The 19,229-nt window shown below is 32.8% G+C and overlaps 1 protein-coding gene across 7 annotated transcripts in view; it reads left to right on the top strand.

Moving 5' to 3' along the window:
* The window catches only part of LOC111049571 (leukocyte surface antigen CD53), a 35,000-nt gene that overhangs the window by 8,380 nt on the left and 7,391 nt on the right, over positions 1–19,229 (top strand). The window contains exons 1-5 of one of the 7 annotated variants that reach the window (XM_039439378.1): positions 351–1,342; positions 1,898–2,028; positions 3,712–3,762; positions 4,009–4,136; positions 17,806–18,021. In XM_039439378.1, coding sequence (XP_039295312.1) covers positions 4,083–4,136; positions 17,806–18,021 — 270 coding nt within the window. In that variant the 5' untranslated portion in view covers positions 351–1,342; positions 1,898–2,028; positions 3,712–3,762; positions 4,009–4,082. Of the gene's footprint in view, positions 1–350; positions 1,343–1,897; positions 2,029–3,711; positions 3,763–4,005; positions 4,137–11,871; positions 11,946–15,349; positions 16,313–17,805; positions 18,022–19,229 lie in introns of those variants that run through there. The other 6 variants (XM_039439376.1, XM_039439379.1, XM_039439377.1 and 3 more) reach the window with 6 other exon arrangements.

The following is a 19,229-nucleotide window of genomic DNA, read 5'->3' as shown; positions in this document are numbered from 1 at the left end:
CCCTGTAGGATATTTGCAGTTGTCAGTCGACTATTACATTTCTGATCAGTGCCCTTTGTGGTGGTGCCACAGCTTTTTCATGATGGTTGCGGGCTCAGTACAGCACTAATTTGATGAGCAGGTGGTACTGTTACACTGTGGCCTGGTCTGACTTGTTCTATGAGACTGGCGATGCAAATATTAGATTGTAGTGCCTTCAGCAAACTTAGGGATGGGGGTGTGAGAATTATCTGTCTTAAGAATTAGAATTAAGAAAAATACGTTTATATCTGAGGCTGGAGTGATATTAAGTATAGTCTCTAGCCTTTGCTAGTGGCGGGGTGAAGCCTCTAGCCTTTGCTAGTTGGCGGGGAAGGGAAAATATAGCCTCTAGCCTTTGCTAGTTGGCGGGGAAGGGAAAATATAGCCTCTAGCCTTTGCTAGTTGGCGGGGGATGGGAAAACGAAGCCTCTAGCCTCATCTACAGTCTTAAATTGCATGCATTTTAGTTTTAGTATTTAGAAAATACAAATATAAGTTGAGAATTAAGATTGAAGTATGTGAAATATAGCCTCTAGCCTTTGCTAGTTGGCGGGGTTAAGCCTCTAGCCTTTGCTAGTTGGCGGGGTGAAGCCTCTAGCCTTTGCTAGTTGGCGGGGTTAAGCCTCTAGCCTTTGCTAGTTGGCGGGGTGAAGCCTCTAGCCTTTGCTAGTTGGCGGGGTGAAGCCTCTAGCCTTTGCTAGTTGGCGGGGAGAATGGAAATCACCGCTATCTTGTGATAGCCTTGGGTTAATCTTAGTTTTAACATAATTTTAAGTCTTAACTTGCATGCAATTTACTTAATAGGTGACACTTCCCCATCGGTAGGGGAAATGCACAAGGTATTTTGCATCAAAGAGGGTGTATCACCCTTGGAGATGCTGGGAAGTGGAGATATTCTTGAGAAATTCAAGAGTTTTTTACTTCTCTACTCTACTAAGTATCTTTAAGAGTGAGAGACTCTCATAGATACTGTAGAGTACAACATTCACGCCTGGCGGTCCTTAGTTTAGTGATAAGTTCAATCTATGATTAGCAACTATTTATCATCATTTTTTGATACTTTAAAATTAGAGATATTCTTGAGAAACTCAAGGGTTCTCTAATGAGTATCATTGAGAGTAAGAAACTCTTATTGATACTGTCTTGTACAAACATACACTCCTGTTGATTCAGGTATTCTCTTAGTTCAGTCCAAGTTAAGATTTGTAACTGTTTATCTACATTATATAAAATTGCTTTGTTTTGTAAGTGCTTTACAAGTTTGTTGCAGCTTAGCCTACCAAATGAATCCAAGTGCACCATTGTAGATATTTTTTAAAAGGTTAGTAGACTCTTTCATTGATTTTTACTCATCCAGATATCCAGACTCAAGCTCCATGATATTATATCTCATTAATTTATTTTTTGTTTGGAATTATCAATTCTTATTGTTCCTAGACAATTTGTAAAGCATATTCGAATTTTTTCAGTTTGTATCTTTATTCAATATTCACTAGTTCCTTTTTTGTGACACAATTTAATATCAAGTGTTTTTGAATAATATCAAAATTATAAATAGAGAGAATAAATAATAGATTGGATAGATTAAATAATTAGATTACATTAGATTAAATAATATCTTTTTTTAATATCAAGATTTTTAAATTTGTATCTTTATTCAATATTCACTAGTTCCTTTTTTGTGACACAATTTAATATCAAGTCATGGCAATTTTTTAATATTATTCATCTTTAACAATGTATGGTGAAATATTTATTGAACCAAGTTTGATAATTCTACTTGGCACTATATCTATTGAATTTTGTTATTTAAATTAACAGTTAACCTTCAATCAATTGTGTATAAGATTATCAATGAAAGTTTTGTCATTTTCAGCAGGATTGATGAACAACTAAACAAACAATATTGTGGAGATACATGTGAATTATAATGGAGATGCCACCAGATATTCAATGCATTGGAGAGCAGCTCTACTACCAAAGTGGAGATGTGGATCACTGGATGTGGTATGAAATATCTGGAATTTATATTTTCAATAGTCTAGACAGGATAGAATGCTCTAACACTTCCCTATTCTAACACAGATATCAAGCTAGGGCCGGGATGTTTATGGTGGTTACTATTATGACACAGTTCATCCCGACCCCTTCGGCAGTGCCTTGTTCTATCCGGTTGGTTCTGAGTCCAATGGGTGCTTTCAAGTTAGAGTCAACTGACCTGCAGATCGCATTTCCGCGTGCCAACAACTGGACGAACATGTGCTACTGTTAGATTGTGGTTTATGGATGGCTGTGGAGTAAGAAAATCACCTTGAATAGGGTTTGAGTTGTCAGGGTCCCTGTAGGATATTTGCAGTTGTCAGTCGACTATTACATTTCTGATCAGTGCCCTTTGTGGTGGTGCCACAGCTTTTTCATGATGGTTGCGGGCTCAGTACAGCACTAATTTGATGAGCAGGTGGTACTGTTACACTGTGGCCTGGTCTGACTTGTTCTATGAGACTGGCGATGCAAATATTAGATTGTAGTGCCTTCAGCAAACTTAGGGATGGGGGTGTGAGAATTATCTGTCTTAAGAATTAGAATTAAGAAAAATACGTTTATATCTGAGGCTGGAGTGATATTAAGTATAGTCTCTAGCCTTTGCTAGTTGGCGGGGTGAAGCCTCTAGCCTTTGCTAGTTGGCGGGGAAGGGAAAATATAGCCTCTAGCCTTTGCTAGTTGGCGGGGAAGGGAAAATATAGCCTCTAGCCTTTGCTAGTTGGCGGGGTGAAGCCTCTAGCCTTTGCTAGTTGGCGGGGGATGGGAAAACGAAGCCTCTAGCCTCATCTACAGTCTTAAATTGCATGCATTTTAGTTTTAGTATTTAGAAAATACAAATATAAGTTGAGAATTAAGATTGAAGTATGTGAAATATAGCCTCTAGCCTTTGCTAGTTGGCGGGGTTAAGCCTCTAGCCTTTGCTAGTTGGCGGGGTGAAGCCTCTAGCCTTTGCTAGTTGGCGGGGTGAAGCCTCTAGCCTTGCTAGTTGGCGGGGTTAAGCCTCTAGCCTTTGCTAGTTGGCGGGGTTAAGCCTCTAGCCTTTGCTAGTTGGCGGGGTGAAGCCTCTAGCCTTTGCTAGTTGGCGGGGAGAATGGAAATCACCGCTATCTTGTGATAGCCTTGGGTTAATCTTAGTTTTAACATAATTTTAAGTCTTAACTTGCATGCAATTTACTTAATAGGTGACACTTCCCCATCGGTAGGGGAAATGCACAAGGTATTTTGCATCAAAGAGGGTGTATCATCCTTGGAGATGCTGGGAAGTGGAGATATTCTTGAGAAATTCAAGAGTTTTTTACTTCTCTACTCTACTAAGTATCTTTAAGAGTGAGAAACTCTCATAGATACTGTAGAGTACAACATTCACGCCTGGCGGTCCTTAGTTTAGTGATAAGTTCAATCTATGATTAGCAACCATTTATCATCATTTTTTGATACTTTAAAATTAGAGATATTCTTGAGAAACTCAAGGGTTCTCTAATGAGTATCATTGAGAGTAAGAAACTCTTATTGATACTGTCTTGTACAAACATACACTCCTGTTGATTCAGGTATTCTCTTAGTTCAGTCCAAGTTAAGATTTGTAACTGTTTATCTACATTATTTAAAATTGCTTTGTTTTGTAAGTGCTTTACAAGTTTGTTGCAGCTTAGCCTACCAAATGAATCCAAGTGCACCATTGTGGATATTTTTCAAAAGGTTAGTATATTATAAATTTATAAACTCATTTAGATATCCAGACTTAAGTTCCATTATATTATATCTCATTTATTAATTTGTAAATATATTATTAATCTCTAACAATGTATGGTGAAATATTTATTGAACCATGTTTTATGACTATACTTGACACTATATCTATTGAATTTTGTTATGTGAATTAACAGTTAACCTTCAATCAATTGTGTATAAGATTATAAATGAAAGTTTTGTCATTTTCAGCAGGATTGATGAACAACTAAACAAACAATATTGTGGAGATACATGTGAATTATAATGGAGATGCCACCAGCTATTCAATGCATTGGAGAGCAGCTCTACTACCAAAGTGGACATGTGGATCACTGGATGTGGTATGAAATATCTGGAATTTATATTTTCAATAGTCTAGACAGGATAGAATGCTCTAACACTTCCCTATTCTAACACAGATATCAAGCTAGGGCCGGGATGTTTATGGTGGTTACTATTATGACACAGTTCATCCCGACCCCTTCGGCAGTGCCTTGTTCTATCCGGTTGGTTCTGAGTCCAATGGGTGCTTTCAAGTTAGAGTCAACTGACCTGCAGATCGCATTTCCGCGTGCCAACAACTGGACGAACATGTGCTACTGTTAGATTGTGGTTTATGGATGGCTGTGGAGTAAGAAAATCACCTTGAATAGGGTTTGAGTTGTCAGGGTCCCTGTAGGATATTTGCAGTTGTCAGTCGACTATTACATTTCTGATCAGTGCCCTTTGTGGTGGTGCCACAGCTTTTTCATGATGGTTGCGGGCTCAGTACAGCACTAATTTGATGAGCAGGTGGTACTGTTACACTGTGGCCTGGTCTGACTTGTTCTATGACACTGGCGATGCAAATATTAGATTGTAGTGCCTTCAGCAAACTTAGGGATGGGGGTGTGAGAATTATCTGTCTTAAGAATTAGAATTAAGAAAAATACGTTTATATCTGAGGCTGGAGTGATATTAAGTATAGTCTCTAGCCTTTGCTAGTTGGCGGGGTGAAGCCTCTAGCCTTTGCTAGTTGGCGGGGTGAAGCCTCTAGCCTTTGCTAGTTGGCGGGGTGAAGCCAATAGCCTTTGCTAGTTGGCGGGGAAGGAGAAAGCGAAGCCTCTAGCCTCATTTAAAGTCTTAAATTGCATGCATTTTAGTTTTAGTATCTAGAAAATACAAGTATAAGTATAGAATTAAGATTGAAGTTAGTGAAATAAAGCCTCTAGCCTTTGCTAGTTGGCGGGGTCAGCCTCTAGCCTTTGCTAGTTGGCGGGGTGAAGCCTCTAGCCTTTGCTAGTTGACGGGGTGAAGCCTCTAGCCTTTGCTAGTTGGCGGGGTAAAGCCTCTAGCCTTTACTAGTTGGCGGGGAGAATGTAAATCACCGCTATCTTGTGATAGCTTGAAGTTAAACTTAGTTTTAACCTAATTTTAAGTCTTTACTGGCATGCAATTTACTTTATAGGTGACACTATCCTATCAGTAGAGGATGTGCGCAAGTTATTCTGCATCAAAGAGGGTGTATCACCCTTCCCATGCTGGGAAGTGGAGATATTCTTGAGAAATTCAAGAGTTCTCTACTACTCTACTCTACTGAGTATCTTTGAGAGTGAGAAACTCTCATAGATACTGTAGAGTACAACATTCACTCCTGGAGGTCCTTAGTTTAGTGATAAGTTCAATCTATGATTGGCAACTATTTATCAACATTTTATTGATAGGTACGGTACTTTAAAATTAGAGATATTCTTGAGAAATTCAAGGGTTCTCTAATGAGTATCATTGAGAGTGAGAAACTCTTATTGATAAAAAATTCAAAATTTCACTCCTATTGGTTCATGTAGTACCTCAGTTTAGTTTAGTTATAAGTCCAAGTCGGGATTTGTAACTTTTTTTATCAACATAATATCAATTTCTCTGCCTCTTATATATGTTTTAGGATCATCATGGTTTCTCTTCTCTACTTTACTCATCTCCACATCTATTAACTGTGTGCTATTATAAATATATTATAATATAATTGTTTTTAATATTATTCATTGTATTCAATTGTTATGTTTCCAAAGTATGTTTCAGATTAATTGCAGATTCTCTCCTTACATGTACACTTGTAATTTGTTTGTACCATATTATTCATTGTATTCAATTGCACTGTTTCTAAAAAATATTTCAGATTTATTGCAGCTTCTCTCTCCTGAAACGTATACATCTTCGCAAATAGGTCTTCTTGTTTACTGTGTGCGCATGCTTCGAGTCCTCTAGGTTCATCTAGAAAAATTTGTATTTTTTATCAATATTATATTCAATTGCTCTGTTTCTCAAGTTTGTATCAGATTTATTGTGACTCATCTTCTCAAAAGTTGACAACTATCACGTAAAATGTATTTCTATTTATATTACATGTAGCCCTAAATAGAAAAGAGACACCCTAATAGAGTGTTATTTGGATATGTGCATCTAGGGTGGAACTTTTATGATATCCCTGATTCATGAACATATAATTAATCATATTTCACTGATATTTTTCATTCAACAGTCATTTTAATCATTCATCTCTGATTACATATTCCATCCTTCAAATTATTCATCTTATTTCACTGATATTCTTAATTCACAGCCATTTTAATAATTCATCTTAATACTCGACTTAGTTCCTTTCACTCCTTGGAAAGCATAGTTTGCTCTGGATACGTTAACTTTTGATAAATGTCCAAAGCTCCGCCAATTTATGTAGATGCATAACAATATTATCTACTAGCCGTCAGGCTCGCTTCGCTCGCCATATCCGTCTAGCCAGGGGGCTCCGCCCCCTGGACCCCCGACTGGATCGTCCGAGAATGAGATCAGCAGGCTCGCTTCGCTCGCCTGCATTTTTCATTTCAGCATTTTTATCATATGTTAGGACAATCCAGTCGGGGGTCCAGACTAAACGGATATGGCGAGCGAAGCGAGCCTGACGGCTAGTAATATAATATTCCCAGGATTGAAGTAGCAGTGACCAATCAATTTTTCCGCGATAAATGCATTTAAATCTTCAACTTGTTGCCAACCTAACAAAGTCAACTCAACTTAATGCCAACCTGACAAAATTATTAATTTAGTTGCCGGTTAACTGTTTCGAAGAGGTACTCTATCTAGATTATAGTTCTATAGTAACATATGATATGGAAATTTCAATTATAATTAAGAGATTGGGAGAAGAAGAATATACATGCTAAAAGACGAACTTTAAACCATTAAAAACCACCCTTAGAGTTAAAATATTGCCAAAAGATTTCTTAGTGCGCCTCTAAAGGGCCAACTGAACATACCTACCAAATTTGAACGTTTTTGGTCTGGTAGTTTTTTAGTTCTGCGAGTGAGTGAGTGAGTGAGTGAGTCAGTCAGTCAGTGAGTGAGTGCCATTTCGCTTTTATATATATAGATTGTATCTATAGTTATTACAAATTGCTTTTTTCATATCACATACAGTTCTATAATAATTTTTTTAGTACTATTTCTGTAAAATTCTAGTTCAATCACACTTGTTGATTGTCAATAAAATTTCAATTATTTTATTTAGAAAAATGTTAATTTAAAAATGTAAACTGTTTATCATATCTATATAATCTTCAATTTTAGTTTAATCACACTTATTCATTTATTGTCAATAGCATTTCAATAAATATTATTTTCAATCATTATTGACATTAAAATTTGAATCAATTATATTTTATTTGGGGAATGCACTTTTTGAGGCCTACAAGAATCTTGTTTTTAACTTTTTTAAAAGATAGCAATATTATTTCTGTTTTTTGTTGAATTGTAATTCAATCATACCAATTTACTTTCCATATACTGTAATTACAATAGAATATTTTATATAGAGAAATGTAATTTTTCATGAGCGCTTAAAGTTTCTTTATAATCTTAGTTTTCTAGCAATATTTTGTAAAAAGTATTTCCAACTAGGTCTACAAAAATCTAGTTATTATGAATGAAATAAGTTATGTTATAATATGTTATTATTGTTACAGTATTAATAAAAAATAAATAGTTCAAGAATTAAAATTGCTTATAAAAGTGTTGGAGGATCGGTGTGGCTATAAGGGGTGATGTGGAGGCCAACTATTATAATTATTATTATATCAATATTTGTATCATTATCATCATAATTATTATCATAGAGAAACGATAGCATGAGTAGATATCCCATGGTATAGGGCGTTTATGTCGCAACTTTTACTGTTATCCCAAGCCGATAGTTCACATAGTTCTTTCCTATGCAGCTGTGTGACGCTTGTAGTCTCTCAAATTGTGCTGTTCATACACTCTCACCCCTACAAAACAGTAAAAATCGACAATAATCGACAGTAATCGGCTTGAGATGACAGTAAAAGTTGCGACATAAATTCCCTATACCATGGGATATCTACTTACGCTATTGTTTCTATATGGTATCATGTCTTCACTATTTTAAATTGTAATTAATAAATAATATAAATTATTATTCTTACTCTACTTTAGAATAAGACATGTTTGTATTTTATTGTTTTTTTGTTATAAAAATGTTGTAATATTTGTGAGTTCCCTTATTAAAAGATAGCAATATTATTTCTGTCTTGTAAATAATTAATTAAAATAATTGATATTAATCTTGCACTTTTACAACAGTATTCACAGTGTTCTTGTTTGACGGATGCGTTTCATGGCACTGAACCACTCTGATCCTCAGAGTACAAGGCGTAACTAGGTACTAGTAATTATCACCTCCTTAAGTAGGTACTGATTAGTACTCCTTGTACCTAGTTACTCCTTGTACGCTGAGAATGTGGCTCAGTGCCACGAAACGCGTCCGTCAAACAAGAACACCGTGAGTACTGTTGTAGAAATGCAAGATTAATATTAATTTTTAATTAGTTATTTACAAGATATTAATATCATCAGTTCAAGTAGGATGAAGAAAAAAGAAGAAATTATTACTGTATTTTGTTGAATTATAATTCAATCACACAAATATTAATTGTTTATATAATTCCAATCAACTATCAATTATTATATTATCAATTTGAAATTATTGTAGTACATACATTTTTTGGACTCAAAATAGTGTGTGAATTAAGTTATCATTTACATAACCTCTAGACTGTGTATTCCAAATTAAGGTTTAAAGCAGTTTTGGGCGAATGCCTGTTGTTTTTACCTGCATTGTATCTATTGTCTATGAAGAAATGAAATGAAATGAAAATTAGTTTATTAAGGAAGATGTACTTAATTTCAAATGACCGCTCAACATATTAATCTACTTGAAACATATTTGAATTTTATTGTTTTTCTTATTGTAAAATGTTAAAATTTCAGTTTATAATTATTATAAATGATGAAAATTATTGTTATTATAATTCTATTTTAAACATATTTGTATTCTATTGTTTTACTTATTGTAAATATATGTTAAAATCTCAGTATATAATTATTATAATATGAAAAAAATGATTGTTATTATAATTTCTACTGGAAACATATTTGTATTCTATTGTTTTACTTATTGTAAATATATGTTAAAATCTCAGTATATAATTATTATAATATGAAAAAAATGATTGTTATTATAATTTCTACTGGAAACATATTTGTATTCTATTGTTTTTCTTATTGTAAGAATGTTCAAATATTTGTGAGTTTTCTTTTTCAAAGAGACCAATATATTTTATTTTTGTTAAATTGTAAATCAATCACACCATTTTTGTTTTCAATAGAATTTCAATCATTTTAATCAAAAACTGTAATTCCAAATGAGCGCTCAACGTGTCTATATAATGTTAGTTTTTGAGCAACATTCTGAAAAAATAATTTCCAAGTAAGCCTACCAAAATCAAGACGGCTAGTTATTATTATAATTATGGTACCTACATAAAAATGGTTCAACATTGCTCATAGAATTGTGGTGGAACGGATTGGCTATAAGGGGTGTTGTGGAGGCCAACTATTATAATAAATTATCATATAATATTTGTTTTAACATATTATGTCCTTCTAATTCCAATTTATAATTATTATATAAATTTATACATTTAAGAAAGAAATGAAACTGATGTAATAACATCTTTACTTTAATAATAAAGTAAATTTTTTTAACAGAATATTGCTCAAAAGTTATTGAAATAACACGTTTGTATTTTAATGTAAAAATTTTGAAATATTATTTGTGAGTTTTTTTAAGATTCAAGTAATAGTAGATATTTGTTTTTAATATAATTTCTATCAATTATTTTATTAAAAAAAAATGTAATTCTACATGAGCGCTTAACTTATCTTTAGTATCTTAGTTTCTGAGCAATATTTTGTAAAAGATTTTCTAAGTAAGGCTACCAAAATCTTGTTATTTAAAGACGAATATGTAATGCTATTATTATTAAATAAAAATAGTTGTAGTTTTTCCATAAAAGTGTGGTGGAACGGATTGGCTATAAGGGGTGTTGTGGAGGCCAACTATTGTAATTTATTATTAATTATCTTAATAAGATTTGTATCATTATTAAAATATTACATGTCTCCACCAGTTCAGCTCACAAACATTATAAGTTATGAATGAATTTATTTTCAAAACCTGACATATTTGTATTTTATTGTCTTTTTTGTATTGTTAAATATTAAAAAATAATTATTTTAGTTGGAATTGAAGTACTTCCATGTTATTTATTGCACCATGATTTCATTGTTTTTATATTTTCTAGTAAATATAAAGTGATTTGATTTTTAAATTTCAAGTTGTTATTTATTTCCGAAAATGCCAACTCCACAGGTTACTTTCACATATACGATTAAAACCTGGGCTACACTTATCATGCAGTGTTCCGATCCTACTCATGTCCGATATTTCTTTGGGATGATGCATGGTGGGAGAGATCACATAATGACGGACATGTGTGGTATGCTCCATTCTAAGCCGTTGTCATCACTGATCGGAGTGGGATCGGATATCGGAAAGCTGCATGATGCAGTGTGGCCCGGGCTTAATTTGCAACTTTATATATTATCAAACTTCAAATTCAGGCCCGTATTTATGATCGATTCTCAGGAACACTCTTAGCCAAGAATGCTTTGTTGTGAACCAAACTAGAAGTTGGTTACTATCTATGTTCCTAGCCTCTCCCTGCAACCATCTCAGTCACCATAACCCCTTTGCACTTCTTATTTCTTCCTGCAAATCAAGTATCATCTTGACTTGAGGCACCTTTCTATTATTATTCTATTATTTTACAAAGGCGACTTCCTAGAAGTATTTTAAGTCTAGGTGATGATGGGATGAATGATAATACAATGAAGGTAGAGTTATGAATGAATAAAAATTATAGGTTATGCTATCCACCTTGGTAGAGGGTTAGCCAAATCTTTAGAGACTGGGAGACCCCCATAAATTTGTTGCAACTAGGAAATTGACCTGTTCATCTTCTCAAGCCTTCTGAGATCTGGAGGCATGATGTTACTAAGCACAGGCAACCACTCAGTCTCTGTTGGTCTCAATGTCCCACTAACCTTCCGCATAGTTCATTGAAAACTGTATCAATTTTCTCAATGAGTCTGCTACGAGCCCAGATAGAAGAGCAGTACTCCCCTGTGCTGTTTAGAAGTGCAGACTTGATGCTCAAAGGGCCTTCATATCACAACCCCAGGTTGTTCCCGAGAGTTTGCTGATCATATTTTTAACCTTGTCTTCAGTTTATCTCTCCTCTTTTATTTATCAAAGACTTAATTCCCTATCACATAACCTACGGTATGTGTTAAAATAAAAATATATAATTTGATGCCAATAAAAGATCAAATATCTAAGACCAGTTATCATAAATATTCATAATAATACCAATGACTGACTGTGAGGACTACCCTAAGCACAAAAATGGAATTATCAATTTACGGGTAGCGTATCCTGATCCCAAAAGTCATATCGATGTGTAACTTTATATCATCCTTTTAAGCTCTAAAATGTAATTAATCAACACATCTTGCAAACAGCTAATATTTTACACATAACAGCAAATATTATTGCCACTTGAAATAATTTAGAATTCAAAACTTAACCGCTTCTGACTACCATCATGTTGTTAAATTGGCACGAGAATTCAAACCACTCAACCTGACTAAAGCCTCTTAATTTGAATAAACCAGATTCTCTACGTTTATAAAAGGTATAATTTAATATTTTAATGATATTATTGTATAATTATTATATTGACATCGTTTAAAGTCGAATAAATCCACAGTATGCTACGGTGCCGTATTCGTGATCGAGGATAACCTCACTTTTTGTAATGGACATGAAATGAATAAATTTGAGCCTAGTTCTCAATTTAATGGTCAAATTTGTAGATTAGATGTAATTTAAAAATGAGCTCACCTAAATTTTGGTAATCCAAACAGTATTTTTTGTCGAAAAATATTCAAACAAATGGAATCTTTCTCATATTAGTAGACAAAAATTTTGAAGGCCGGTTGACGCTTGACGGACGACAGACGCAAACACTCACACAGAACACACACACTCACACTTGTTGAATCTGGATTCAAATTCAGTTCTATAAAATCCTAAGTTTTCCACAATTTTTCGAATATTTTAAAAACTATCAAACTTAAATCCTTTAAACTTGTTTTATTGAATTCTTCGTCGAATTCTGCTTAAGGTTCAAACATTTTAATACTCACTGGAATAAACAAAATATTATTAAAAATAAATATTGAAATGTATGCACAGCAAGAAACTTTATATTTTCCTGAATTTCTCAATTTATATTGAATTTAGAGTATTGTAGATTTTTTCTTCAGAATTAAATACTCTTTAAAACCCACCAGCCTAAAATAATTTGCAATTATAAATAAAGAAGTTAACGTATTTTGAAGCAGTAAGAATACACTTTTTTGAAAAGTTTTCCAAATAACTTATTATTACGGTACTAAATAATATTGAAATACCGTCAAGAACTGTATAGTTTATATTATGTAATGATCATATATGGGCCCATGCATCATCAGGTAATATAAATATTTGATAGATATAATATTAGAGCCGTGTTATCAAATACTACTTATTTGATGACTATATAAAGTATCACTATAAAAATCTGCACAAAAATCTGTTAAATTTTTATGATGATTAAAATGACGGTTGAATGCCACATGAGAACCAATCAAAGAAGCAGAAACATCTTCAATAAAGCTCTTTATCACAGTTGGAATTTAATAGACGTTTGTGCAACCGAGCTCACGACTATTAACGATGTGATCCATCATACAGTCACATCTAATATAATGTTCAGCTGAATTTGATCATGAACATGACATATATGACCAATGTTTAATAGACTAGATACTGTAATTATCTTCAGGGCACTCAAAAAAATTAAACACATTGGGAGGTTTGGAACCCTCCTAGGCTACATAAAGTTGGTGCCGTACAGAAATCTATAAGTGAGGTCCACTATATAATGGCAGTGGAGAAAGATAGGAGAAAAACGTTGCCGATCCTCTGTCTTATATAGACGGTAGCTGATACAGGTTTATATTGATTTAATATTAACTGTTCATTCTAGTTTAAAATAGCCTAATCAATTATATTTTATTAAGCAAGAAATTATATTTTTCAATAATAATTTCATAATGCATTTTCATAAAATATTTTGTCAATTAATTATTAATTTTACATTGTTGAAAGACGATCTGGCAAAAAAGAAAAGCGAGAAAGAGATAGCGCTATCCGCTTTGTTGAATGATAGACAAGGATAGCAATACTTTCAAGTATTGTAATATATGTAATACAAGGTGAAAGACTTTTCTTTCGCTGGTGGTGCCTTTAACAATTTTTAGTTTTTCAGTTCTGGGTAGTTTATTTTATTTTCTTGTGATAAGTGTTGATTTATTAATCTTTGATTTATTGTTGCGTTGTTAAATTCTGGCAATAAAGAATTGAATTGAATACCATTGCTAATCAAACTCTGCCATTATAATGTGGACCTCATTATAGTAGATGGATATGAATTAATAAAAACAATATAAAAACCTTGTAGTAGCTTACCCTTTATTACTAGTAGTAGTTCTGTGAACAGTAGACCTCACGCAATATTCTCATCCACAAGTACCTGATTGAAACTATAGACCTTATGGAAATACAGCAATAGACTGGCTTCTCCACACATCTGTGTAATCACTTGTCAGCTGATTTATGATGAATAATTCTATAGTCTGATTTTTACTCTAATATTGGCGTATGAAGGAGGCTCCTTTTTCCTTTTATATTATCCTTGAATTGCAAAATTTCCAAAAACCTTGTATATACGTCGACGCGCAATTTAAAAAGGAACATACCTGTCAAATTTCATGAAAATCTATTACCACGTTTCGCCGTAAATGCACAACATATGAACATTTAAACATTCAAACATTAAGAGAAATGAAAAATCGTCGACTTGAATCTTAGATCTCACTTCGCTCGGTCAATTAAAAACTTTAAAATATTTCAACGACTATTATACGAATATTTAAAATATTTTAAAGTTTTTAATTGACCGAGCGAAGTGAGGTCTAAGATTCAAGTCGATGGTTTGGTATTTCTCTTAATGTTTAAATGTTTATATGTTGCGCATTTACGGCGAAACGCGGTAATAGATTTTCATGAAATTTGACAAGTATGTTCCTTTTTTAATTGCGCGTCGACGTATTTACAAGGATTTTGGAAATTTTGCATTTGAAGGATAATATAAGAGGAAAAAGGAGCCTCCTTCATACGCCAATATTAGAATAAAAATCAGACTATAGAATTTTTCATCATAAATCAGCTGACAAGTGATTACACAGATGTGTGGAGAAGCCAGTCTATTGCTGTATTTCCATAAGATCTATAGTTTCAATCAGGTACTTGTGGATGAGAATACTGCGTGAGGTCTACTGTTCACAGAACTACTAGTAATAAAGGGTACTACAATGTTTTTCTATTGTTTTTATTAATTTGTACAAAAGTAGCCCATAGAAGTGAAGTGATTTTAGATAAATATGGTTTTAAACAACAAGGTATTGGAACTACCTGCTCAAAAAAGGTCAATATGTTGCACCCATCTATGTAGTCATCGAAACTCACTTCAAACAGACAGTATTAATTGAATGGATAGCATTATAATGCTATTCATAAGGGATGGTGACAGTTCATAGTGATTCTCCACCATAGAAAAGTAGTCGCCATTCGCATATCATTACACACACAGGTTCAAAAGCCCTCAAGTAACACTCACACTGTCAGAAAGTTAACAACGGGAAGCATTGACATTATTTATACACAGATGCTGACAATTTAAAGCGAATCTCACCCTATCAGAACCGGATACGAGTACAAGTACCTAGGGTGTGATTCTGTCAGAATTCCTTGTGGATAACATCAATGGTGATGCATTCTACTGATAATGACAGTTTGAAGTGAGACTCGCTGGGGCTACCTTCGTTTTTTTCGAATGGTGTTTAGATTTAACACAAAACGCACTGAATTCGCTCATCCATGTCTCCTCTCCATTATTGTTATTAACTATTCTCTCCATTGTACTGAGTCTAGTGTAACTCATGGCCTGCATTCTAATGTCAGTCTCGTTTTGTGTGTTAGTTAGTTCACATTAAAAACTTTCAGCTGAACAATGTGTGGAAATCTAATAACAATATAGCACACAGATTCAAACCTGTGCTCATATTGGTGAAGAAATATTAGATGGTGAGAATTTGTGAGTGAAAACTGAAATTGTATTGAAGTGAATTGAAAAACTTCATAACCTGTGCTCATATTAGTGAAGAGATTTTGGACAGTGAAGAATTTGTGAGGGAAAACTGAAATTGTATTGAAGTGAATTGAAAAACTTCATAAATAAACTTTAGCACAGATTCAAAGCTGTAGTCTGTGTTCATATTGGTGTAGTGATATTGGACAGTGAAGAATTTGTCAGTAGAAACTGAAATTCTTTTGAAGTGACTTGGAAAACTTTGAAAAGTCAACAGGACAAAGTGTGAAAGTTCAATAACAACTGATAATGAAGTGTGAAAATTTAAAAGTTATATACAATAATAATTTGTAGATATGTGATTAATATTGTAGTGATACATTAATAACATTGATTTATATTGAAGTGGATTAACATTTTTATGAATTAAAGTTTGAGTAAATTGATATAGGCTACAAATTGAAGTTTAGAAGTGATAAATTGATATAATGAAGCTACAAATTGAAGTCTAGAAGTGAATTTGAGTTTTCAAATGTGGCAATAGTAGAGGAATTGAAGTTTGGATGTGTTTTTGTTTAAATAATAAATGAGATGAATAATACAAATAATAATATTTGAGTAAATTGATATACAAATTGAATTTTAGAAGTGAATTTGAGTTTTCAAATGTGGCAATAGTAGAGGAGTTGGAGTTTGGATGTGTGTTTTTGTTTAAATAATAAATGAGAAGCTATTTTTCGAAAATGGGATGCTCACAACTGTTGCTTGTCAAATGCGCTTTATTGGCAGCTAATTTTTTGTTTATGGTGATTATTTATCAAATTCTATCCATGTATTATACTATCTTATATTCATATCATATATTTCATATCTTCCTTATATATCTATTACAATATTACAATAAGTATAACATTAGTCATATGCAAGCCCTATCATGCAATAACGCATATGAAAGTACCGAATAAATAACATACCTACTGCATTACACATGGTACTGAATGGTACATGGAGTTAACGAGAAAGAATTGTTTGGACATAAGAAATTTTTCCTCTCTTAAATTTCAACTGAAAATAATTTTGATTAAACAATCTCAATCATTATTATGCATATGGAATCAAGCTTTGAATAATAAAATAAAAACTTCCATTGCATATTAATTTAAATTGTGTGATTCCAAATTATTTTCACGAAGACAATAGTAATGATAGTAATGATTAAATCATCATCCAGTATTTTTCGTTGTAGTTTACAAAGGCTGACATGAACTTCAAGAGGCTGATGATACTTCTACCAATTTGTGATTTTTTGAGAAATAACAAATAATGTATATATTCACTCATAGGTTTTTAATGGAATACACAAGGCTAATAGAATATTTTAAATGGAATGGGACTTCACATTTTCGTAACCGTTCATTCTTCAAGCTCGGCTACTTCAATAGTACATTGTGACAGTTGATCGTTACCATATTGTTTACACCCCAGTAAGATACTTCGAAGCATTCTAATTAAAGCATTAGAATGGAACAATGTATTGTAACAACAAAGAGATTCAATAAATAATCATACTGAAAAACGGTAGCCTATACACTCTTCATAGGAACTGTGTTTTATTGGAAAGTTTAAGTATTATTAGACAGATCTGATAGGTCTAAATTTCTTGCCATTGGACTTTAAGCTGCGTTTACACTGTGTAACTTTGTTATAAAACATTGGTTACCTACGGTATATAACAACTTTAACAAAAATGTTATAAATTCATTCAACTTGTTACATGTAACTTCGTGTTTTAAAACAGAATTTCTTGTTATATACCAGAAAAAGAATTCTATCTATACAGAATTTCTTGTTATATACTTGTATAACAAGTTTTCCCTTTAGCTACGTTTAAACTGTGTAGCTTTGTTATAAAACGTTATGGTTATTATAACAACTTTATTACGATCATAAGCAACTTCAAGATGAAAATTTTCTGAGAAAAATTAGGGTATTTAAAATAGGTGTTAGTAAAAACTCTTCCAAAAGGTTTAGATCTTTAGATAAATAGAAATATAGAAACGAATGGCACACAGAATTTAAAAAAGTCTGTCTGTTCTTGAGTAGAGCAGTGGGGAGATTTTCTCACAATATTGTGTGATATTGTGTACCTTCTTTATCACTACAGTAATAAACGAATTTCTCCTTATTATGGAGAAGCATCACATCTCCTCCTATACATATCAAATTAGTAAATAGAGTCATGATCGTAGTCTAATTAATAGCAAGATAATTTTTTTTTAATTTCTTAATACTGTTGCAGGTAATGGGATTAGGTCTCATGGGCTGTGCCATGGATATTCTGTTCGACATAGAACGTATGCTGATATCGAGGGCAGTGATATCTTCGACAAGTCTACCTCAGCCTCTCTACTACTACATTGCTCTGTCACTGATTGCCATTGGTCTCTTCATATCTTCACTGTCAGTGCTGGGGTGCTGGGCCACCCATTGCAAGAACAGCTGTTTTATTGGACTTGTAAGTTGGCTATTACGTCAATACTGTAATTAGTTGATATTCATTTCACAAACAAACATAACATAACAAAGCAAAATATATTACGATATATTATGATATATCATATCAAGGTTTGACACTAAAATGACGTCTTGCAGACTATATTATTTGTGAAAAATATTAATGGTTTCCATTTCTTCTGAATTATAGTTCATTACTTTAAACAATTGCACTAACTTGCATCAGCAATAGAATCACTGTCACTGAGAAAATTTTAAAGTCATTCTATCAAAATGTAAAAAAAACTAGACAATTTGGAGGTTTTATGAAAACTTCAGAATTTGGACACAGGCACATAACCTGATACAAATTCTGAAGTTTTCATAAAACCTCCAAATTGTCTAGTTTTTTACATTTTGATAGAATGACTTAAAAATTTTCTCAGTGACAGTGCTGATTCTATTGCTGCCTGTTAGTGCAATTGTTTGGAGTAATAAATATATTAATTTTATAAAAATATGTTGTAGTTTAATATTTTATTTATTATCAATTATCATCTTCAAGGGAAATTAGTGAATAAAACAATGCGATATTTGCATTTTTGTTTAATAATGATAATTATAAAATATTTACTCACTAACGGCGCAAGTCGTTATTTTAGTGTCAAAACTTGATGATGTAATATATATAGCAGTTCGTAATGGATGGTGAAGTTCAAGACTCCAAAATATATTTAAAAAATTATGTAAATATTTAAGTAGCCTAGTATACATAGAAAAACGTGTGTTAAGGAAATTTTATTCGCAGCTGCTGTAAGCTTTAGAAGGTCTATGGAGTTGAGATGTTGAGATTCATTCTGTTATATGACATGGAATTGTTATGACTTGTGAGAGAAAAGTGAGTTAAGGGTAATAAGGTGGAATAGGCTAGTATTGTGTGTAGGCTAGTGTTCTCCACACAATGGAGAACATTTTATACATGTTACAAATCAAAACTGCTTGTTGCAGTTCCATGTTTTGTTTATTATCATAAAATAAATAGCACAATACGAAATATTTGCTATTATTCAATTCTGTATCATTCCTGAGGAATATGATTTTTTTTAACATATTTGTAACCAACATTCTATTAAATTTTAACAGTAGTTTATGCTGCGGCAAGTATAGTAATGCTAGTGATGAAATAATGCAGGCCTATCATCAATTATCAAATAAGAATAATTGGATCTT

The sequence above is a fragment of the Nilaparvata lugens genome, chromosome 12 (assembly GCF_014356525.2).
Source record: "Nilaparvata lugens isolate BPH chromosome 12, ASM1435652v1, whole genome shotgun sequence".
Taxonomy (NCBI): Eukaryota; Metazoa; Arthropoda; class Insecta; order Hemiptera; family Delphacidae; genus Nilaparvata; species Nilaparvata lugens.
The sequence above is the reverse complement of the archived record's forward strand: the minus strand, read 5'-3'. Positions and strand labels throughout refer to the sequence as shown.